The following is a 24,192-nucleotide window of genomic DNA, read 5'->3' as shown; positions in this document are numbered from 1 at the left end:
TCTATCCCTCTTTTAAGCTGATGGTTTTCCGCATTTCTTTGAGATCCTGGGTTGTAAACAGTTACAGGAGTAACATACCATACCACTTGTCTTTTGGAATCTGAAAATAGAGGAGTTAGACAGTTGTGTCTAATAATGATTTTGGTCTTGTAAGCTGAAGAGAAAGTTGTGGTTGGGAAAGTGGGGATTCACCCAGTTTTTACTTATATTCTTAGGAATCATCTGTAGAATGCTTCAAGACCCAAGAGAGGGGTACAGTACTCCCTGCATTCCATCAAGAAGAGACAAAGGTTTTTTTTGTTTTTGTTTTTTTAAATTTTTTAGTGTATTTATTTATTTAGAGAGAAAGTGAGTGAGCGGGGGAGGGGCAGAGAGAGGGAGAGGGAGACAGAAACCCAAACTGATGTGGGGCTCAGTTTCCCAAACTGTGAGATTATGACCTGAGCCAAATCAAGAGTCGGATGCTTAACTGACTGAGCCACCTAGGTGCCCCAAGCAGTGACAGAGTTATAACTCCTTGTGTGGATTCTGACCATTTTGTCCTTCCTATTTGCAGGAACCCGGTGGCCTTAGTCCTTCAGGTGGAACAGTTTGCGACATGGGCAAGAAAACCAAGCGGACAGCTGACAGTTCTTCTTCAGAGGATGAGGAGGAGTATGTCGTGGAGAAGGTGCTAGACAGGCGTGTAGTTAAGGGGCAAGTGGAATATCTACTGAAGTGGAAAGGCTTTTCTGAGTAAGTGCCTTCTTTTAGGCCTTCGGACTCTATCGGGTGGATACCTTTGGTTTCTTTCCCCATGAGCCACCACCATCTTTGTCTTTTCCTCTCTCCACCTGCACTCCTAAGAGTCAGAAGACACAGCAGTAAACGAAACAGAAGTCTCTCCCTTGGAGCTGGGGTTCTAGTGATAATGCTTTTGAGAGACAGTATGGTGAATCGGTGCGTAGATGTGGAGCTAGATCGCCTGGGTCCAGATTCTTGCTCCCCAACTTAGGAGCTGGGTGACCTTGGTTTTAGTTCCTTGTTCTTTTTCCTCTTCAATAGAATAGGAAATAGTACTTGTCATAGAGATGTTGGGTAGATGTAGAGCCTGACAGGTAAGTTCAGTGTAACTATAAACTGTTACTGGGGTGCCAGGCTGGATCAGTTGGTACAGCACGTGACTCTTGATCTGAGGATTGTGAATTTGAACCTCATGGTGGGTGTAGAGATTATTTAAAAATAAAATCTTTCTTTCTTTTTTCTTTTTAAAGTATAAACTGGGGTGCCTTGGTGGCTCAAGTCAGTTAAGCATCCAACTGTTGATTTTGGCTCAGGTCATGATCTTACAGTTTGTGGGTTCAAGCCTGGAGTTGGACTCTGCACTCATAGTGTGGGGCCTGCTTGGGACACACTCACACTCACTTTCTCCCCCCCCCCCCCCCCACTCATGCCCTCTTTCAAAAATAAACATTAAAAAATAAATAACTAAAAATTGTTACTGTTACTATTCTTTTGAATATAACTAATCTAAAATATATATGTTTAAGCAGAAGTTGTCCACCCCATAGCCTAGTTTTTCAAAATGATCCTTGAATCTCAGAAGTGACCTAGGATGAAGGATTTATTTTAATGGGAAACTTAAGTCTGAGGCCACATTTCCCCCCACGTGGGCCAATATTTATTTTTGTTTTAATTTCATTTTTAAAAAAAAAATTTTTTTAATGTTTATTTATTTTTGACAGAGAGAGACAGAGCATGAGCGGAGGAGGGGCAGAGAAGAGGGAGGCACAGAATCTGAAGCAGGCTCCAGGTTCTGAGCTGTCAGCACAGAGCCCGATGTAGGGCTCAAACTCACAGACCACGAAATCATGACCTGAGCCGAAGTCGGACGCTCAACCAACTGAGCCACTCGGGCGCCCTTTTTTGTTTTAATTTAAAATGTACAGCTGAAGCAAAAGAAATGGAGTGAACACTCAGATACACATTGCCCTAGTTTCTGCAATTTAAATAATATACTTTATCAGTCTTGATTTTGGGGGGTTTGTTTTGTTTTGTGTTTTTGTTTTTGTTTTTTTTTTTGTTTTTTAAGACCTGAACCTATCACCCCCCGTACCCGCCCTTTTTTTTTTTTTTTTTTTAATGTTTATTTATTTTTGAGAGAGACAAAGACAGAATGTGAGTGGGTTAGGGGCAAAGAGAGGGAGACACAGAATCCGAAGCAGGCTCCAGGCTCTGAGCTGTCAGCACAGAGCCCGACGCGGGGCTGGAACTCACGAGCTGTGAGATCATGACCTGAGCCCATGACCTCAGCTGAAGTCAGATGCTCAACCGACTGAGCCACCCAGGCTCCCCTTTAATCCATGAGCTTTAAGAATGATACCGAAGTGGGGCACCTGGGTGGCTCAGTTAAGCATCTGACTCTTGATTTTTGGCTCAGGTCATGATCTCATAGTCATGAGATTGAGCTCTGTGTCAGGCTTCACTCTGAGTGTGGAGCCTGCTTGGAATTTTCTCTCTCCCTCTCTCTCTGCCCTTCCCCTGCTCACACTTACTCTCTCTCTCTCTCTTTCTCTCTCTCTCTCTCTCTCTCTCTCAAAATAAATAAACATTACAAACAAAACAAGTGATACTGAGGTATTGATTGGAATGTCTGTTAGGAAGTATCTGGCTTTATGCTGAAGTGCTAAAGGAGATTATTCTTCTTTGCAAGAAATAGAACTAGACATATATTGAAGCACAGAAGAGGTAGCTTGAAAGGTGAAGTATGTGAGGCTGTGTAATCGTTAGACATTTTGCCTCAATTTCTGATTAATTCCCTTCCCAGGATGCCTGATAACAAAGAATGGATTTCTCAGAACCCCAGTGAACTGATAGAAAGTGATGTAGGCTTCTTGGAGTGGCTGTCCAATAGAAATCTAATGCAAGCCACATGTGTAATTTTAAATTTTTTGGTGGCCACATTAAAGAAGAGTGAAATTCACTAAATTCTGCTCCTAAAACCAATACTATATTACATGTTAACTAACTTGAATTTAAATGAAATCTTGGAAGAAAGAAAAAGTGAAATTAATTTTAATAATTTATCTAACACAGTGTATCAAAATGCTATTTCAACATTAATCAGTCTAAAGATTAAAATATTATACATTGTTTTTTATGCTAAGTCTTAAAAACCTGATGTATATTTTATAGCACATCTCAGTTCAGACTAGTCACATTTCAAGCTTTCAGAAGCCGCTTGTGGCTAATTGTTATCATACCAAACATCTTAACATTAAAGTGTAGGGCTTCAAGATACTAAAAAGGTTGAAGTTTTGACAGTGTCTTTGGACGAAGGTCTGAATCAGGAGCCTATAGAACATACTTAAGGTTATTTCGTACGTAAGTCAACATTTCTCATTTGGAGCACTTTTGGCATTTTAGGTGGGACAGCTCGTGCACTACAGGATGCTTAGCATCTCTAGCACACAGCACCACAGGTAGCACAGCAATCAGAATATGCCCTTCATATTTCTGAAGAGGTATGGTATCACAGCATCCTTTAGAGATGAGAAATACAAGTTGGACAGACCAAGGAATAGGAATTAAAATAATACGGAGGGGTGCCTGGCTGGCTCATTTAGTGGAGTGTGCGACTCTTATTCTTGGGGTCCTGAGTTTGAGCCACACATTGGGTATAGAGATTACTTAAATAAGTGAATAAACTTTAAAGAAAATAACACTGAAAGATTTTAAGGGTGTTTATTGGGCCCAGTGAATCACCATTGGAAACTCTTGGTCGTTTTAAAGGTACTTGAAACTATATGTGTATTTGAGCTACTGGTAGCTTACATAGATTAAAGGGGGGAAGACAGTTTGAGGTAGATGGATTAAAGCAATTGTCCTTACTTTCTCAGAAATGCCCAGGATTTCATTAAAGATGAACAAATTTTGCCCACTTCAGCATTGTCTATAATTGAGTACCTACTGCTTGTTAGGCAATGGTCAGATTTTACTTCATGTGTTCTCTTTAATTCTCATAACAGCCTTTGGAAGTATTTTCAGTTTACAGATGAGGAAGTTAGCGAAGTTATTTGCCGAAGATAGTGTAAGCATCTGGCACTGGTTAAGTGCTGGCACAAGGATCCAGTATCCGATTTCTTGGCCCTGATGGCCCAGGCTCTTTTTAAATTATATCATGCTGTCTTGTGGGGGGAAATTGGTTGATGTAGAAGCAGCAATACTAATATGGTAGGAGAAGAGATAAACCTATTATAGCCTTATAGGACCGGCTTGCCTTGCTGTCAGTAGAGACTCTGTCCTATCCCCCCCATGTCTGCCTGCTTGTGTCACAGTGTTGGCATGCCTTTGCTTTTGGTGTCTTAATTTCTTCTGGGATAGTAAGCTATATGGTTTGTGGATTTGGGGGAAAGTTACTGTGTGAGGTGGTTTTTTGTTTTTTGCTGAAAGAAGAGCTATGAAAGAGAGTCTTTTCTAGTTTTAGCTCAGATGATTTTGAAATACATTTTGTCTTATTCTCAAGCTCTTTTTGCAAAAGGTTATTTAAATCTAGAGTAAATACCAGAGTTTTCCATTATTCTGTTTATTTAAGTCAAGTTATTCTGGCATGTGTTCAAACCATGCCCATCTAAAGACACCTTATTTAAAAAACAATATTTAAAATGATAGTGCATACATTAAATACTTTTTTCCCAAGTCAGTGAAGGGATTGTAGAAATTATTTTCTACATTTTAAATCATTTTCATTCACGTATAATCATTAATCATCCTACAACTAAAATACATTTTTAGGTGTACTTTAATATAAACTAGTAATACTCTGTTAACCAAAAGAACTTCTGCCACTGGCTAGGAGTGAAAAGGATGCCTGGTCTGGTTTTTCCCATGTAGGTACATTTCATGCTTTGATTCCATAAGCTTCTGATGCAGTTGGTAGTTTGGTTTTCCAAAACCCATGCCAGGAATACATAGAACAACTCTGTGAATAATAACTGTTTGTTTTTCTCTTAATGGGACTCCCATGATCCAAGTTTAATTAAATTCATTTATTCAGTTTGGGTTTTTTTATTAATATAAAAATGTATTTTGACTAGTAACAGTAGTCTTGAATCCATAGCATTGAATAATACATTCCAAATCCCACTTCTGAGTTGTCTTCCTACCATTTACCTATATTCTAATGATTGAAGCCGTCACTACCTTTTTTCTTAATAATTATTTTCAGTCCTTCAATAATTGTTGATATTTCTTCAAAATAAGTAAAGTTAGTGTTAGTAAAGTTAGATAGTGTAAACTGGGGGTGCAGGTCTTACTATGTTATTCCTTAGGATTCTCATAGGTATGAAATCACATTTTGCCACTTAAAAGCAGAATTCATGTTTGAGTTTTTAAAAGCTTTATTGAGGTATAATTTACATACCATAAAATTCATTCATTGAAAATGTACAATTCAACAAATTTTAGTAAATTCATAGAGTTGTGTAGCCACTATTAATTACCACACTCAACTTTTAGAATTTCTATAATCTCCCCAGATGCCCTTGAACTCATTTGTAGTTAATCCCAAACCTCAGCCCCGAGGAACTACTGGTCTGCTTTTTGTCTCTAAATGTGTCTTTAGTAGACATTTCATATAAATGGAATCCAATAATATATGGCCTTTTGCATCTGGTTTCTTTCAGCTTATTATTTTTGAGGTTCTATTTCATATTGTGGCATGTATTAATTAGTATTGCGTTTCTTTTGTTGCTGAATAGTATTATTATGTGTAGATATACCGCATTTATTCATCCATTCACAAGTTGATGGACATTTGAATTGTTTTCTGTCTTTGGCTATTAAAATGCTGCTATAAGTAATTGTGTGCAAGTTTCTTTGTGGATATATATTTTCATTTCTCTTGGATAGATCCTGGGATCAAATTTATTATCTCTTTTAAGTATAGGGTTTTTTTTCGTTTTGCCTACTTGTCTTTAAGAAAGCATTCAATTTTTTTCCCCCTCATTCTTTCCTTTTTTTTTTTTCTTTTTCTTTCCATTCTTTGTGCCCAGGGAGCACAATACTTGGGAACCTGAGAAAAATTTGGATTGCCCTGAGCTAATTTCTGAGTTTATGAAAAAGTATAAGAAGATGAAGGAGGGTGAAAATAACAAACCCAGGGAGAAGTCAGAAAGTAACAAGAGGAAATCCAATTTCTCGAACAATGCTGATGATATCAAATCCAAAAAAAAGAGAGAGGTAAGCTTCCTTTTCCCTTTTCCCCACAAACAATTGTTTTGCCACTCGCCCACCCTCCCCCTGCCGCCCCGCCCCCCCCCTCCCCCGCAGCCTTATTATGGTTGTTTCTTTTCTAAGGATGGTCTGCAAGGTAATTTGTTGAACAAAAGAGCTTCCAGGGAGATATGTTTATTGACTACAGCGCCCCCTCCTGGCTGAGTGAGAAATGTAATACTGTATGCGTTTCACTGAATTGTATTAAGGTGGCAAAATTAAATCCCTCTAAAACAGGCAGCCACTCCCTGTCTTTTCCATGAGTAAGGCAGCTAGGTTATCTTAGATGGGGAGGGACTTGACATTTTTAAGTCTACAAAAAGGGCTTTAAAATGTTTACTACTTTACTTTTTTCCTTTTGTTCCAAAGGTAGCACTTATTTTCCAACTTTTATATTCTCTTGCTTTTTAAAATTGAGGTGTAATTCGCATAACATACAGTTAACTATTTTAAAGTGTACAGTTCAGTGGCATGGGTATTTTCTCTTTTGATCTTATTCTACATATTCCAGATAAATTAATTTTCATCTCTTGAATCTTTTTATTGTTCAGTTTGGAAAATGTGTTTATGAAATATTGGTTGATTCAGTTGCTTTAATCCTTCTGATCTTCAGCTCTCAAATAACTAGCATAAGCACTGTTCTTACCTCTCTTTTTTCATCTGTGTACACACACATACATACACACACACCCCACCAGCTTCCACTCATTTATTTCAAGGTTATGAAGCCTTTTGTGGTGAAGGATGTATCATACCCTTAACGTTTAATAAAATAAAAGCATAAGTCCACTTCTGAATCTTCAGCATCACTGCCATAAGCGTCTCTATTTATCTTCATTCTACTTGGTACCCATTTTTCTAGAACATTAGTCCTCAGCCCTGGCTGCATATTAGAATCACCAGGGCGGGGGGGGGGGGGGCTTAAAAAAAAGAAAAGATCCAGTACCCAAGATGCACCCCAGACCAATTACATTTAGATTTCTGTGGGTCAGACCCTAGGCATCAAGGACCTATATATAAGTGATAGAGAAAATGGGAGATCAGCATTCCAAAAGAATTGAAAATAAGAGTAAAAGATTGGAAGCTACAAGTGAAAGTGGACTCTGGGTTTGTGTTTGTCTCCTTATTTGTTTCCCTGATTAATTTTATTTTTTACAACCTTATTTTTTAAAACTATTCTGGTGAGGGGTGTATATCATTATGGTATAGTGTACTGATGAGGATTTGAGAATGCCTTCCCTTCTCTAAGGAGCTAAGACTTGGTTCTTTTTTTTTTTTTTTTTTCCTTTTTTATTAGTCCTTTGTATTCTGTTTTTTTGTCATTTGATTCATTTTCTAGGTAAATAAAGAGACCAAATGGCACAGTGTAAGACTTGTGACTAGCCATTTGTGCCATATAGTTTGTTTTTCCTCAACATAAGGTTTCTGTCCTTTTGAAAAGGAACAATCTGGCTTAGACCTACTGGCCAGCATAGAGAGTTGTCTTCCCAGGCCAGGTTCTGATGCCACTGACCTTGAAAACAACCCCCACACGTCCCTTACATTGTAATGTTCATCTGGGGCCCCTGACAGCATTCTCAGCAGTGCTCCCGGCTGTCAGGTAGGCAGCCAGAAAGATAGGTGATTGTATGTTTTAAAGATACAGGAGGGGATTACGTTTCTTTCTTTAGACCACTGCAGAAGAAATTTGTTAGTCGGCATTATGCCTGATTTAAGATTACTGCCTGTGTGATGATTTTAGCATTTTCCTCGCCTCGGCTCCTTTTCAGCAGCTTGAACATTTTTCTTCCCTTCCCTCCCTATGTGGCAAACTGTTTTCAGCCGCCAGCTATGATTTACGACTCAGTTCGTGCGCCAGCATTCCAGCTGTGAGCAGCTGTGTGCACATCTGGGAACCTCCTCCCCTTAAGCGCCCCCAAAAGAGGCTGTGTTTTTGAGTCAGTATCTCCCCTGATCCGTGCATGGAATTTCCTTCCCAGTGTGGGTTCTGGTATCTTTGGGGACCACCTGGATCCTGAATACTTTGTATCTCAGAAAAAAGCAGGGTGAATGTCAGATCAAAGAGATTTTATTATGAAAATCAGACATCAGAGATTTAGTTCATTTGGGCAGTCTTTCTAAATCTTTTTTATGTTGCCACTAGATAAGCTTGCATTATTTTCTATAATAAGGTTTTTAAAATTACCTGGTTTGTCTAAAATTTCACCATTTTGCTCGCAACCAGTGCCATCACCCTTGAGTCGGGTGTACTCTTGTCTTGATTGCATGATTACATTTTGGCCAAGTTTGAGTAATCTAGAAAATGATCAGTTTGTTTTAAATCACTGTCCAGTTCTGTTCTCTAATGAACAGTTCTGTTCTCTCCTTCAGGAGGGGATGGGCATAGACCAGCCCTCTTCTCCAAGCATGTGGGTATTGCAGTATGTGAGCTCTGAAAGAAATTTGCTGTTTTATGGTACTGCCTTGAATCATTCTTACCGCTGTTCTTTCATACATATAGAGGACTATGTTAAAGAAAAAAAGTATTAGAAATATCGGTGACTGTTAAACTAAATGTCTAAAAAATTAAGAGGTGGTATATTTGAAGTTTATAAAGCGAAAAAGGGTTTAGTTCAGGTAAGCATGGACTTGTTTATCATCTTGGAAGCAGCATTGTAGGGGTAGTCAATTCATAATCTCAAGGAGGTTTGATTACAGGGTTAGATGAGTTCCTAGATGATGATTTCAGGATGTCTTACGGGACATGAAAGAGTTTTGGGGGCCATTTCCTAATCCTGTGAAGGAGTATTAGAAAGACAACTGCATCTTCTTACAAAAATACCTCTTAGCATCACTGTCACTGGCTGGCCCACTATTGTATTTCTTAAGTTCTAAGAATTCTTTGAATTGGTGACAAAATGAACTTAGGTTGTGCTTTGTTGAGCTGAGAAACAGGGTTTTTTTTTTACTCTTCTCCAAGCTGTAAACTTTCTTTATCTTCTATTTATAGCAGAGCAATGATATCGCTCGGGGCTTTGAGAGAGGACTGGAACCAGAAAAGATCATTGGGGCGACAGATTCCTGTGGCGATTTAATGTTCCTAATGAAATGGTGAGAGAGATTGGGCCTCAGTGTACAATTGTGTTTCTTTGCCAGTGACTTGAGTTTGTATGGAAGATAGGGAAGACCGAGTATTTCCCAACGAAGAATTTTGATTGTCAAAGATCTTTGGCTCATATCACCTATTAGTATTAACGGGAATTATGATCGAGAATGAATTTAAGATATTCCCAAACTTTGGTATTAAGCCAAATTACATTAGCCCCAATACCTAAGGTAGCTTTAGGTAGGAACCCTATAGACATGACCTAACCATTTATTTACACAGTTCTGAATCATTTACCATCAGACCATGAGCCTGTGGCCATGAGATGGGAGTTGAGTGAGGCTTTCTGCCATTACTGAGGATCAAAACAACTGAATGATGTCTAAAAGAGAAAAATAATCTCAACAAAAAGCTTTAAGACTAATACTAGCCAAAGCATAAGTTATTTCATCCGGTGGAGGGAATGTCTCTTAGAGGAAAGTGTAGTTACTTCCCCTCAATTTGGTTTCTTAAAGACAGGGTGATTTATGGTGTGGCCCTCACCACCTCTCTGTTTCCAAGTATTCTGGGCTTGTGATTTAAGCTTGGTCTCTAAATAGAGGCTTCATGCCGCATTGCTGCTGAGGAAGCTAATTTACCTTAAAAGTTGTAGAATCAAAAGGTTTAATATTTTATCTGATCGAAATTTTGCTGGTAAATTACCCAGAAGCCTAGATTTGAAGAATCATTATACTCTGTCAGAAGTAAGGAGCTGTATTGACTGCTTTTCCCACTCAGCCATATGCGTTACACGATTTACATTCACATATTAACTAGCTTTTTTTCCCCACCGCAGTCCAAATTTGAGTATCTGCTCTGAGCTGTGTGTTTTTCCCTCCTCTTTTCATCTGTAATACTTACCTCTATGAATTAAATATCTCCGTTTTCTAGAAAAGGAGGTAGTTGTCTTTGCTCACGTGTCGGTGGAATTTTAACTTAAAATATTTTTTTTCTCGATTTGGAATCCTGGTTAAGACTTGCTGTGTTTTTCTGTCCTACATGGTAGTAGAGCCTTTGTAAACTTGGATAATTGAAATTTGCAGTTAATTCCTACATTTCATTTTAGTGACTAAATTTTACATTCTCCTTTATTCTCCCTTGTATAAGTACTGTTGCTGACTTAAATTTCTGTTTTCTTATTATTCCAATCCATAGTTCTCTCCAAAAGGACAATGAGTGTTTAAAAGGCCACAAGATGAGGAAGGTTAAGACCTTTTCACTCAGATGATCCAGAAACTGGGTTGATCAATCTGTGCATAATCAATAGGACTGAATGTAGGTTTGATCGTGTGTTCACTCACATGCTCATACACACAAATCAGAATTACAGGAGCGAAATTTATATAATTTCGTTTTCAGCCTTTTGATTAAGCCTTCTGTTTTTCATCTAAGTTCTAGCTGAAGACTTCTGTTTCTGTCTGATGTGGTAGTTAAATGATACTCCCTGGTAATTTTTATTTACTTGAATCTCTCCTTGAAAATATTGAGCTGTTAGGGTCCTTCTCACCTTGAAATCAAGATGGAGAGGAAATCAAGTCCGTTAAATCCATATAACAACATAAACCTTGGTTTAGATAGATTATCTCTCATTCTTACTTCCTCTCCTTCTAAGTCTCGTATTCTCTCTCTCCAGGAAAGACACAGATGAAGCAGACCTGGTTCTTGCAAAAGAAGCTAATGTAAAATGTCCACAGATTGTGATAGCATTTTATGAAGAGAGACTGACGTGGCATGCCTATCCTGAGGACGCGGAAAACAAAGAGAAAGAAACAGCAAAGAGCTAAAGGAGGGGGTGGTCTCTGTCATTTCTCTTTGTATATAATACATTCACCTCCCTGCCTCCTCTCCCTTCTGCCCACCCTGTTCTATCCTAAACACATCCATAAAAAATGTGCTTATCACTGTGCTCCACAGGAGAAATGTTGGTATTGGTTCTCTTGTAACATAACTGATGGTCTGATTCATGATAAGTGTCTCTCTGTGAAGACCAGGCATTTACATACTGTGTGTAATTCCCACAATTTTTTCCTTTGCCCTGATCTCTTCCTTCTGCTCCCCTGTGACCTCAAGATGAGTTTTAACTTTTTAAACATCTTAGAGTCTTGATCTTTTCAGGGTTAGTTGCTTTTTAGATTGGGGGATTTTGTTATAATGATGATGAATTTTGGTTTCTTGCTTTGGTTCTTAGAACATGTTGATGACCAGCTAGCTTTTGTTTTGAGATGTTGGGATGGAAAAGATGTTCCCATCTTTTTAAAAAGCCAATAGCAACTGCCTACCTGTTGGGGCTTTCCCAACCTCATTCAGCTCTACCCAGTAGAATACAGGGTTCCTGGTGTGGTCTTCTGGGCCACCCTCTGTTGTTCATCCCCACTCATCCTCCCAGAATAGCTCCATCCTTTGGAGGACTTGAAATTTTACACTCAAATTTGTCAAGGCGCTCTTAGCTCCAGGACTTTTGGCCTTGTTTCTTATCAATCCTTGATTCTACTTCTGCAAGGTGGTGTAGTCGGTCATACAATGACAAGAATATTAACTGTGGAGATTTTTAGCTATTAGTACATGAGGATGATGGAGTAGGATATAATTGTCTTTATTATCACATATGGTATATATGTATTATTTCCTTCCATCCCTCACATTTGGACTATATATTTATGTAGGTGTGAGTGACTGCCTGGTGCTTGCTTGTGCCAAGGTGCTAGGCACCCTCCAGCCCTGCCAACTTTTGTGGCCTCCCAAAGCATTCCTGTTACCAAAGAGGCTTCAGACCTGACTCTCACTTCTCCGTGGACCCAAGTGTCCCCTCCATGCCATTATTTTCAGTGGGGAATTCTTGGAGGGGAGCCATCGGCCACAACATCAAATTTTAAATATTCATAGTGTTTATAGTCCTAAATTTCCTGCTTTGTTGACTCCTGGATTTGCCACCAAGAGTCCCCAAAGTATTATAATACTCTTCCCTTTTTCCACCCTCAAACTCTTTGTTGTATCTTATTTTTAAAAATGCATTTCTGTGGAAGACTATCACCTTAGAGTGACAGGCCCTGGCATTAGCATGCTGGCACAACCTTCTGTCCCTACTCAGCAAAAGATTTCACTTTTGGCTTCCTCCTGCTTTGCCATTATATTGAGAGATTATTACCATATCCTTCTGCCTTTGTGCCCCAAGAAATGCCCTAATTCTCTTTAACCATTTTCTTTCAGTTGGGGGGGGGGGGAGGGTGGCTAGAGAAACAAGACTAAAAGTAAGGAAATAGCAGGGTTATGAGCATCTGTGTCCCAGTCCAAAGCTGAGGAATTAAGAATAAATGCTTGAAATAGCCTTAACTCTAGAGTTCACCAGCCATTGAGGTTGTTTTTGTTGTTGCTTTTGATTTTTAAAACATGTAGCTGTCTGGCCAGGAGCATTCAGCCATTTCTAGATGATTCAGAGTAATCGGGGGAATGGATAGATTGCTCCAGTCCACAGATGAGCTGAATAATATGCAAATCATATACCCATTCATAGCATTTGTTACCATTGCTTTCCTGCTCAGCTGCTGATTGAATTCTGTGTGCTTGTATAAATTATGTCAAAAATTATACTGCACAGTTGAGAAGACAGCTGTTGCTGCAGTGACATGACAGACTGGAACAATGAAGCTTTTGGTTTAAGTCATCCAGGAAAATCCTTCTGAATGGTAATGTGATTGGGTGAGAACTCCTAACCCATAGCTCAAGTGGGTAGGAGTTTTTATCTCCATCTTTCTTTACTCTGAAAGAATTCAAGGTCTAGATCAAGTGCTAGATAATTGCTTAGTACTTAATCTGATGGGCATCTAAAAGAAAGAAAGGATGGTCAGGAAACAAATTTGTCCTACAAAGAGCCAAGAATATCAATTAGGGTAGACAAGAGTAAGACAAAAGTAGGCCAGAGCCCCTCAGGAGGTGATCTGGGTCTGTTGATTTGCAGGTGGAGAAAATCGCCCCTTATCCATGTAGCCAGTGTGCCTCCCAGGAGCAGTGGGCCTGTAAACTACAGTGACGGTATTTTTAAGACCAAGACCTAGCATTGGACAAAGAACACCATGGAATTATTTTGTGCTGAGATTGGTCCTGCGAAACCTGGGGCATGTGGTTGCCGTGGTTATAGGTAATATTTAAGATACTCATCAAAACCTGATTTTCTTTGAACAAAAGAAGTATCATCTACAACTCATCAGCCCTTTAAAACCTTACTCTTCACTCCATGTTTTCTGTTCACAGTTTATTGAATCATGGTCTTGTACTGAGTGCTGCCAGCACGATTTTTGTTGTTTTCCCTGACTGACTACCCACAGCTGCTTCGGTAGGAATGTAGGGAGCCAGGGGCCAGTATTGATTTCAGCCCTCAACAGAAAGGAAACCAGATGCCCGCCTGTGCCCCCGGCATTTGTTAGTGCTGAGTAGCTGTGCTGGCCCTTGCAGAATTGCAGTCTCAAAGGGAAACCTGTTTTCATGGGGCTTTCTCCTCAGAAGAGTTAGTAGCCATGGGCTAAGCACTCCTAAACATCTAGGTCTCAGGTACTCGAAATATGTTTTTCCCGTGTTTAGTCTTCTTTCAAAACCTCTTTCTGATGCTGAATTTCTTCTTGTAATCAACATTCAAGGACCTTCCTTTCCACAGAAAGTAGCAGAGTCTTGCCCAGCAGAGTTTACCAAGGTCAGGGTAGCTGCTTTTCTGAGCCCTGAGCTCTGGGCCAATGCCCTCATGTTAGGATTAGCTGTTAGGAACATCGGTCCTGATGGAAGCACCCATTTTTAACCTGGAGAGGGCCGTATCATTTTCCCTCTGCAGTCCAGTTTTCATCTGCTCAAGGGAGCATTTGAGCCGGTGGTGTTCCTTGATGCTCACAAGTCTAGGTGGTCCTTGGCTGTCTTACAGCCGTATCTGTGAACTGCTTTTGATTGGTGATGAAAGATTAGTCCTGTTTCCATAGCTTGGGCAGTTAGGTTATTCTTAACTCTCTTCATTTCTGTTCTGTAGCTGGCCTCCTGGAGGCCATTTTCCATCTGTTCAGGTCAGATCCTAGGGCTTTTGGGAAGGTGCTTGGGATTTTCATCTTGTGATTCTGTTGGGTTGGCATTTAGTCCAGCTCACCTAAACGGTCAGGGGTCAGAGGGATCTATCTTGTGTCTGGGCTGGGGAGCAGTTTTTGCCCTTAGGGTTTGAATTTGAGGGCCTAAAATACTACTTCGCAATGCCATGAGAACCCCAGGAAGAGTTATGTCATCAGATTTGAAATGTGGAAGTTGTTTCTCACAAATGAGGTCAAAGGAAAAGCTCATTTTGCACCATGATTCCATCCTTTTGGTTTAGATTCTTAGAGTAAAAATCACACTGTTGCGATCTGTACCTTTGTAATCGAACCGCCAGGTAAGCATACCTGTGGCAGGGTGGAGAGAGGAATGGTCTGGATCCAGTGTATTCGAGTTTGATGCTGGCTTTACCGCTAATCGTAACAGTTACGTTTTCAAAAACAGAGAGATTACCAGCGTTGCATCCAGGAGTATATGCTCAGAAATCAGTGCCCCCACCCAATTAATAATAGTGGATTTGTATTGAACTGTCCATATTCCAGCCACCTGAGTGTACGTCAGCATTCTTTTTATTCAACAAGCATTTTTTTTGGCCTTGGGGGGTACAAAGTTCAAGAAGATGCAGTCTCTGGCCTTAACCTTGATGCCGATGTGGGATGAACTGATTGTGAATAGTTCAGTGTAATAAATACCATAAACGGGGACACATTTCTGACTTGGGGGCAGTAGGAGGGTGACAGTTGATTCATATGTGGAAAAGACCTGTGACCTTGGACGAACTGAGCTAACTGGCCATAGATGGACTACAACAAGGACTTGCTTTATTCCAGAAGATAAGGATAACTGAAGGTTGGTTAGAAATGCTGTCGCTGAGAGAGAAAACAGGTGAGTGGGGATTGAGAACCCCTCATTTTGATCCCTGTTTTAGGTTCTTTGCCAAAGTATTTCTTAAGAACTAGTGAATCCTTGTTTGTGGAAAGCGTATTATCTGTGTTGCATATCCAGTTCAGTGTTGGTGACGTTATTGTGGGTTCTGTAACACTTACTGCCATCAGAGTTGCTGACACCTTTTTCATTTTCTCATCCCTTTTGGAAGAATTAACGTGAGGTTGGCTTTAACTCTGAAACAAGGACATACTTTTCAGTGACAAGAGATTAGCCACAGAGAAGGCTTGGGGCACATCTAACATGTGAGCCATGTATTCTGTGCAGTGTAGTTTTATTTAACACTACAGGGTGGTGATTTCTGTCCTGGAAATGCACATACCCTGAAGTTTCGGATATAATTAATCTAGGGAAGTCGAGGGTGAGGCCTAGCCCTGTTAAGAACCAGCTTAACCATAAGAAAATTCTCCGTTCTGAACCGTATAACCACAAGAAAAAGATACTTTTCGCTGCCTGGGTAACTGAGAATTGACTAACTTTGGTAGAATTCCCAGGAATGAAGAGTAACTGTTCTGGAAAATTACAATGTGCAGGTTCTTTGGATAGCTTCATAAAGACAATTCTAATTTCTTTGTGCTTGTGCTGGATTTCTTGAATTGTAAACTACCTCATCTTGTCTTTTTAGAGTGACTTCAACTTGTCATTGCCACTCTATAACATCATGCTTGACTTTGGTGGTTTTCTAACATGGAGTTTTTTCTATGCCTTGACAGCACATTCTCTTGCCTTTTCATCCAGATCCTCATTTCGTCATCTCGTGTTGTTCTTCTGTCAGAGAAATGTTTTAAAATAGCTTAAAATCTTGGTTTATGGGAAGTGATCCTCCACTGCTATTTGTCTCTGGGATCAGTAAGAAAGAGTTAAAACACGGCGGTGGGGGGAGGGGATAGAACCTGCACTGGAGGCAGCTGAGGAGGGAAGAGCCATTAATTAAGACAATTTCAAAGTCAACTGATTGTGATCATTAATGTCACAATAGATCAAAACCTAATTATCACAGCCTAGGTAAGAGCCATCAGTATTAATCGGAAAATCTAATAGGAAACTATTATCAAGAAATTAGGCTAAATTGAATGCAATGAACTTTTTATCTTGCCAGTCTGTTTGCGTGTGAGTGAGAGAGAGCGAGCGTGCGCGCGCGCTAGAGCTGTCTGTGTCCCCTGGCATTGACAAGTATGACCTCACAGTTGATCTAGGCGCCAGCGGCCAGTTCATCACACTTTTTGAGGAATTCCAAACAGACTGAACCTGAACTGTCATTGTCATTTTAATCAGTCTTGAATATTACCATCACCTGGGCTTGTCCAGTGTTGGTCAGGAGTAAAAAAAGGTGTGTATTTAGATCTTGGGATGGTCAGTCCTTCCTGGCATTAGAGTAACCCTGGTGGACATTATACCATGTGTGTTGGCAAATCATTCTTTGAGCTTCTGAGGTATGTTAAGAGTCCAGCTACTCTGGCTACTGTGAGTGGGGGCACAGAGGAAAAGAGGGGCTTCCTGCCTGGAGATTCTTTAAGGAGACCCGAGAAGATAGAGTTTAATTGTGTCACAGCACTTTTAAGGCTCAAGTCCGTGTTTTGCAGTTTCCAGTAGCTTTAGGATTTGATTCAAAGCTAGGACTGACTGTGTATTTAGTTTTTTTCCCCCTAGTTTTAGGACAAGGGTCATAATTATTACTACCAGAGTCCAGCCGTAGTCCAAAGGAGGGGGGAAAGTGCTTTTCCTTTTAGCTTGCTTTTGTCACAAAGTTAGGCCCCTGTCAGGATTTTAAAGAATATTATGAGAGTCTTACAAGTAGTTCTAGAGAACACTTCATCCCTTCTCCCTGAATGGAAAACTAGGGGTCACCATTCATATCCTTAATTTTGAGAGCCATTCATGAAGATACTGCAACTCCGGAGGTTGGGCTGGGACAGAAAGTTGGAAAGATGCCTTGTGGCCATTGAGGGGAAGGACAGTGGCAGCAGAAGGATCCCTGCCTCCTGCCTCGTCCCATAGGGACTGCTGCTGCCACCGGCACTGTTGTTGCTAATCTTGCCCCCCACCCCCTCCCCTCCCAACCTTGCAATTCCACGCACGATCAAGATCACCGCTGGGGACAAGGTTCTTGTTTAAATGAGGTTTTGTTCTTGAATTTCAGGATTTAGGAGTAGGGGTTCTCACACAGAACTCTGGGAAATCAGCGTGACTTAGTCCTTCACCTCTTAACGATAAAGTGAATATTTCTTTATGAAAGAATTCGTGCCCTTAATGCTTGAAATGGAATTTTATTTGCAGAATATCCATTAACACGTGACTTTCAGAAGCAGTTTGTGTCTCCAAGCTTCCTTGTGTTATGCCAGATAAAGAATAGGCCCTCTGTTAATACTTGTGGGTTGATGGAGATCATCTAGTTTGCAGTGTAAGGTGTACCTGCTGACTTCCTTTGCTTGCAAGTGCGCCCTAAGAAGTAAAATGCCCTGGGCAGTGGAACAAGAATTGAGTGGATGCTGACTACGTGTGCCAACCTCCTCAACTGATTCATAATGGCTGACCTTGGGCAAGTCACTCCTTCCAATGCCTCAGTTCCCCATCTGTCAAATGGGGTTAATGATACTGACCTACCTCACAGGGGTGTTGTGAGGCATTGTAAATCAAAGTTGGTAGAGTACCGTAGGGTCCTCGCTGGAGGATGCCTTGAGCCGAAGTCTAAAGTCTAGGCCTGACACGGGCTTTAGTCCTCACTGAGCTGTCCCAAGGTTGGAACTGCCAGTGACCTCGGCAAGTTCTCTGCCCCCCACCCCCACCCCTCATCAAAGCTGCTAGTTCAGATGTTGACAGTGTTTTTGTGAATGTTGGAGTCTTAATAGTCCAGACTTAGGATGTCATGGGGGAAGGCACTTAGTATTTTCTATGTCTTGCATCCACGAAGAGAGGCTGTTCCAGACCCAAGAGTATTGGATTAGGGAACCACGAGGCAGGGACGCTATTGCTTGTTTCTGCAGGTTGGGTGTTAAGGTCCTGTTCCCCATGGGATTGGAGCAGACTCCAGCTGTCTCAGGAGCAAAATGAACACAGTGGGCTGAATTTATAGCGTTGATTTTATTGCCCCCTGAATGGAATCACTGCACCCTCGCCTCTCCATAGGAACCAGCTGGTTCAATAAACGTAACCACTTTGTCCATCCCCTACCAAAAGAGCCACTGTGGGAAAGTTTTTGTCTAGAGATACATTTAACACTCAGAATGAGGCAGTGATACTCCTTAAAGCTTCATCCAACTTACTGTACTCATTTGTCCTCTTTTTCTCAGTGTCCACAGTCTGAATCTGACCTTGACCCCTCTTTCCTCCGGTTTGGGAAAACTTTGGACACTATTTCTACTTGCCCAGATGTGGGCTCAGCCAGCTCTTCCCCACAGGGCTCTTTCTCCTTTCCCCTCTCCTTGGCCCTAGATGTGTAACCCATGGAAAAGCACAAGGTCCTGGCCCCTTGCTGCAGTCACATTCCGGTTCTCCGCGCTCTGTGGACTTTGTTCACTCCGCGCTGGCGGCACCAGGTGGTTCTGTGGAGTTCTGGAGGGTGGAGAGCGCACAGTCTGACCTCCTGCCTCCTGCCAAGTAGCCAGGAGTTGACTCACCCGTGGCCCAGCAGCCCTTGCCCTTTCTCACAGGATGGGATCCGAGAGACTCAAGAGGCTGGGCTTCTTTCCGCACTCTGTCCCATCCTGAGTCACAAAACACATCACACTTGGTAGCCAGATTTCTAAGTGGAAAAATGGGAAGTTGAATTCTCTATGGATCTTTTTGGTTTGTGGGGGAGTTTTGGTTGTGTTTCTTGGTTTTAGTTCAGCCAAACATGTCTGCTTTTCATTTTTTTATTTTTTTAGGATAAGTGATATATATATATGTTCGCCTTTTAAATGTAAATGTTTAAAAGTAGGCAATTTATGTGTTTCCACAACTGACATTGATGCAGACCTCATTCTCTCCCCCTCTTCCACCCTCTTTTCCCTCTTTTCATACTCTTGTATTGGTTCTAATAAATGGTTGCTTTTCAAATATGGATCCTGAGTGGTGGTTTTGAAGATGCGGGTCTGACACCCTTCCTTAACTTGGGCCCTCGAATGTCAACTAGTTGTCACAAATGTCTTTCCGAAAGAGCTGCGAGACTTCCAGAACAAGGGCTTTTTTCCTGAGGATTGTTGGTCTCTGACTTTCTGCAAATCGCCACAGGGTGGCGCAAGCCTGAGGGAATAAGAGACCATGTATCCTGTTCCCTATTCTATTCCCTAATAACCTGTTAAGACTGCCTTCCTGGTCTCTGGATGCACTCAGCGCTATGCTAGTGGCCCAGAGAGTAAATATTAGCCTTCAGCCTCCCAGGGACCCCCAGAAGAGTCCGCTCCTGGTTATGAAAATTTGTGGAAAACCATACTGACCATCTAAATCAGGCTTGAAAATCCCAATGTGCGTGAGCTTGTAAATATAGCTATTTTATTATCTTTTCTGATATGCTTCACAAGTGCCAAAGAAACTGTTTCTCTGAGGACCTGATTGTGGGTCAGGAACGTGGTGGGGTGGGGGTAGGTAGCAACTGGAAGTTGGATTAGGAGGAAAGTATGTTAAATAATAGTTTATAATTATCAATTAGTAAAAGCCTGATGCGCTTTTCAATCTAATGGAGACAGGCAGAAACTCTCGCCGAAGTAGGGTGAGGAAGCCAGAGGGGTTCCAGAAGCCAGACCTCCTCCCACTGAACTGCAACCGCCCCCCCGCCCCCCGCCCCCCGAAGGCTGAGGCCTCGTTTCCACATCTCTTATCTGCAATTCTTCCCTCTCGTTTTCCCTTCTTGCTGCTGAGTTATAGGGTCTCCCCAGCCTAATCTCGTAAAGTCTTATGAAGACATCTGTAGGTTGGCTGGTTTAATGGTCCATGACCCCATAAACATGGGACAGGAGAGCCATTTGGTCCACTTCAGAGCCAGCCCCTTCTGGACATTATTTATTTCCCACCTCCGAAGCCTGGGACTGCTTGCCCCCTTCCTTCCCTTTCCTAGCAGCTCCCGCACCCTCGCGCCACTTTGTCTCTGCCCAGGGCCCGCAGAAGGCGCGGCTCCAGGGTTTGGATGCCCGCGCCCCCGCTCCTAAACAACTGCGCCTTGCTTTTTGTTTCCCTCCAGTGTGTCAGGGGGTACGCCCGCATGGCCCTCATTCAGATGAGCTCATCATTGCTCATAACTCTTCTCCCAGGAATGTTGCCTCTCCGTGTGCTGGGCAAGCCCGGAGCCGGGCTGTTTTGCCTCCCCCTTTGTCTCCCCTAAAGAGCTGCGGAGCTAGTGAGATCGATGCGGCACTGACAGCCGGGGGAACGTGGAGGACCGAGTGTGGGGGTCTGTGCTTAGGTGGGTTGCTGAGTGCACGTGGTCTGTTAGAAGAAGCGGGGCCCCCTGGCAGCCTCTACCTTTGGAGGGGAGCGGGAGCCCCCGTTGTCGAGGGCTGCTGCACGTGAGCATGTGCAAGAGGGGAACCCATTACATCCTGAGGACATGCCAAGCTGCTACCCAAGTGACCCGTGGAGGAGGGTGGGGGCACAAGGCAAAAGCTGGGGCCAGCTGGTGTGGTGAGCGTGCCATACAGGCACTGGGGATCCTTACTCTGGCAGAGATGGGGGGCAGGTAAAGACCAAGTGAGAAACCTCTTGAACCCTCCTGCTTACAGTTGGGGACGGGCTGAAGGCGTGGGAGGGGAAAGGTCTGGTCCTTGGCTCCTCGGCCTTTGTTTCCTCTTTCCCTGCCTCTGCTCTCCTACTTCCCCCACCCCCTCTGCAGCTGTAACATCTTGCTTTCCAGGTGCCGGCTCCCTCCTCTCTCAGCTTCTGTCTTTATTTGTGTGTCTGTGTTTTTTATGGTTTCTCCCCTTTGTCTACTGTATCGCGTGTGTTTTTCTCTTTCTTTGTCTTTTTCCTTCTCATTTCTGGTCCCTCCACCCCATGTTCTCCCCACCCCGTTTAAATTTCATAAGCAGCCTCAATTTGGACATTTAATTTCAACCCCATCAAATTATTATCTTTCTTGCAACAATCTGGGACTCTTTATGAGCTCTTTCTACCCCATGCCACCTCTGGAAACAGGTGCATCTCTTTCTGTGTATAATGTGATGCTCCCTCCCAGATGGGGAGAGGCGATACCTCATGCCTTTTCTCAGAAAAGCCTTGTGTGATCATTTGGTTATGAGCCAGGGAGAGAGGAAGAGAGGCTGAGAATTGGGCTGGCTTATAAATTTGGGGGCTGCTGAGATGCAAAGGTTTGGGATTATCACTGCACTCTTTTCCTTTCTTCCCCCTTCCTGCTGCTGCTGTTTTCTGGGGAAGGAAGCCGGCCGGCAGTTAGCTGCTGGCTACAGCGAGAAAATTCAGCTTCTAGGTCTGCAGCGAGGGTGGGGGCGGGGGCGGGGGCAGGTGAGATCTGCAGCTCTGGAGAGGAGGACAGATGAACTGAAGCCCTTGCCTATGCTGTGTGCGCCCAGGATGGACCGTTCCTTCCTTCTGTTTCCAACAACCATGCAGCACCTCTCTGCCGCCTATTCCCCCTGATCCCTCTGCCCAACATTGGAACCTTCTGCTGCCTTACGTTTCAACTTCCAGAGACCTGGGCCTGACAGCGCCTTTGTCCTCCGTCATGTGCCCCCCTTCCCCTAGTTCCCTTCTCACCTTTCTGGTCTTATCTGCACAGGGACCTGGGAGGTAGAGGGGACAGAGCTGCCACGATGCTCCCAGGAGAGAGCAAGTCTGGCCTACTTGCTTCTCAAAGGTGCTGTGGAGGGTGGGAAAAACCTCTCCTGCTTTGAGACCAGGATACAGAGGATGCCCCTTCTTTCCATCTTTTCTCTGCCCTTCTTTCTTCTCCCGCTCATTGTCCTCTCTCAGTTACTGTTTTTCCCTTTTCTCCTCTCCCCATTTTTATTTCCCTGTCTCTAGGAATACACAGCTAATAAGAAAGCTCACAGGAAGAAATTGAGAGAGAAAGTAAAATACAGATTTTTTTTCCCCCTCTTCCACTTTGCAGGTGGGGGGAAGGGGAGTCCTTCTCTTCTTGGGGACTGAAGCATCTCTCCATCCTCAACCCTCCTGATTTCTCTCAGCAATGATGTCTAAAACAGGGACTCTTAACCTTGAAAAGCAGTTCCTATTTTTAATTGGGTTGTTCATGATTTTGTATGTGAGAGAGAGAGACCCTTGTCATCCCCACAGAAACGGAGTCTGTTCTCTGTGTGGTAATTTTCTGTTAAAAATGTTAAGATAATCACTGGGTAATTTCATAACCCTCCTCGAGGTGATTGGAGACCGGGTTGCAGTCCGGCTAAACCAACTGGATCCTTCCTTGTTTCTGTCTGAATTTTGCCTGCCTTTCAACATAGGAATAAAAACTTCCTTCCATTGTTGCCCCACTCATCAACCTAAGGGATCATGGGGGCAGGTAGAAACCATTTCCCTGATTCTCTCCACCACCCCTAAAAGGCAGGTAAAACCCAGCTGCTGATAGAGGGAAGTGAGGGAGAGTGAGTGATCGAGTGTATTCACACCCACCTTGCTTTTTTCACTCAAGGCAGAGAAGAGGCTTTCCAGTTTGGATTAAGGAGCTGGGTCAGGTGTGGCTAGGGACAACATTGCTCGGTTAGAGGACACGGAAGAGGGAGAGAAGGAGGTACAAGGTTGTCCCCGTGAGAAACTGGGAGAGTGGAATGAAATGAGGAAGGGTGGGGGATGAGGGGCTTGGAGGAACAGACGCTGGGGTGGGGGGGCGCGGGGGGCGTGTGTGTGCCAGAACCCAGATGCGAGGGGTGTGCAAGCTTACCGAGGGGCCTGCAAGGCCGCGTTCTCTGCTCCAGGCAAAATGTCTTCTTCACCCAGACACAGACGGCTGGCACTTCACTTCTGAAGAGCTCTGGGCAATGAATCAACTTAGCATTTACCCTCATGTGTTCTGAGTTAGAATAGTCTTTGCTCTGAACTGGACGAGTGCCCTGAAAACCTAAAATATATTTTGATCACTTCAGGAGGCCCTTTGGCAGCAATGCTGAAGGGCTTTCATTTCTACCGTGCTGTGGGGGGTGGAGGGCCTGGAATCTTGATATTTCCTTCCCTCAATCCCCAATCCCGCTTCAAGTGGTCTCAGGAAGTGTATGAGGGGGGCCGTGTATGGGGGAGGGGAGACTGGGGGTTGGCAGTACAGGTGTCTCATGGGCCGCAGAGGGGGGAACCCTAATGTGCCTTAGAAACTCCTCAGAACTGAGTAGCTATTGCTGTCTCCGAAGAGGAGCTGGGGCACACAGCTCCCCCTTCCTCCCAAAGAAATGGTAGGTCTGTGTGTCTATGAGAATTCAAAAAATACACTGTGCTCATGTGGATCTATGAAACCCCACTGGGTCCAAGTTGCATCTAATGGAGGGGAAGCAATGGCCTAGGTAATTCAAGGTAGCAGATAATCCTCAACTCGGTTGATGAATATGATGGAAAGGTGCTTTGGATTGCACACCCGGGACGGGCCTTGGAAGGTGCTGTGCGGGCTTCTCTGGGCCAGGAGGAAGAAATCCTCTAGTGGAGGAGGCAAACGAAAGCTGCTCTTAGCTCTGCACCAGGACAGCCATACAGATCAGAAGCAGAAAATTGCAGGCACTGTGTCGTCCATTCAGGTGGAAAGGCAGGGAGGCAGAGAGGGCCTCAGGGAGAGAGTGCTATTGGAAGGCCAAACACACGAAGAGTGGCCTGCTAAAGTGTGCGCTGAGAGGTCAGGAAGCAATAGAAGCTCACAACTGACCTCATTCAAGAATTAG

The 24,192-nt window shown here is 43.0% G+C and overlaps 1 protein-coding gene across 6 annotated transcripts in view; it reads left to right on the top strand.

The window, feature by feature from the left end:
• The window catches only part of CBX5 (chromobox 5), a 44,453-nt gene extending 25,029 nt beyond the window's left edge, over positions 1-19,424 (top strand). For 4 of the 6 annotated variants that reach the window (XM_003988789.6, XM_045061895.1, XM_003988790.5 and 1 more), the window contains 4 exons: positions 557-735; positions 6,033-6,219; positions 9,242-9,342; positions 11,010-19,424. In XM_003988789.6, coding sequence (XP_003988838.1) covers positions 599-735; positions 6,033-6,219; positions 9,242-9,342; positions 11,010-11,160 — 576 coding nt within the window. In that variant the 5' untranslated portion in view covers positions 557-598 and the 3' untranslated portion in view covers positions 11,161-19,424. Of the gene's footprint in view, positions 1-215; positions 291-556; positions 736-6,032; positions 6,220-9,241; positions 9,343-11,009 lie in introns of all 6 variants that reach the window. The other 2 variants (XM_006933761.5, XM_006933762.5) reach the window with 1 other exon arrangement.
• The last annotated feature ends 4,768 nt before the right edge of the window (positions 19,425-24,192 follow it).

The sequence above is a fragment of the Felis catus genome, chromosome B4, assembly GCF_018350175.1.
Source record: "Felis catus isolate Fca126 chromosome B4, F.catus_Fca126_mat1.0, whole genome shotgun sequence".
Taxonomy (NCBI): domain Eukaryota; kingdom Metazoa; phylum Chordata; class Mammalia; order Carnivora; family Felidae; genus Felis; species Felis catus.
The sequence above is the reverse complement of the archived record's forward strand: the minus strand, read 5'-3'. Positions and strand labels throughout refer to the sequence as shown.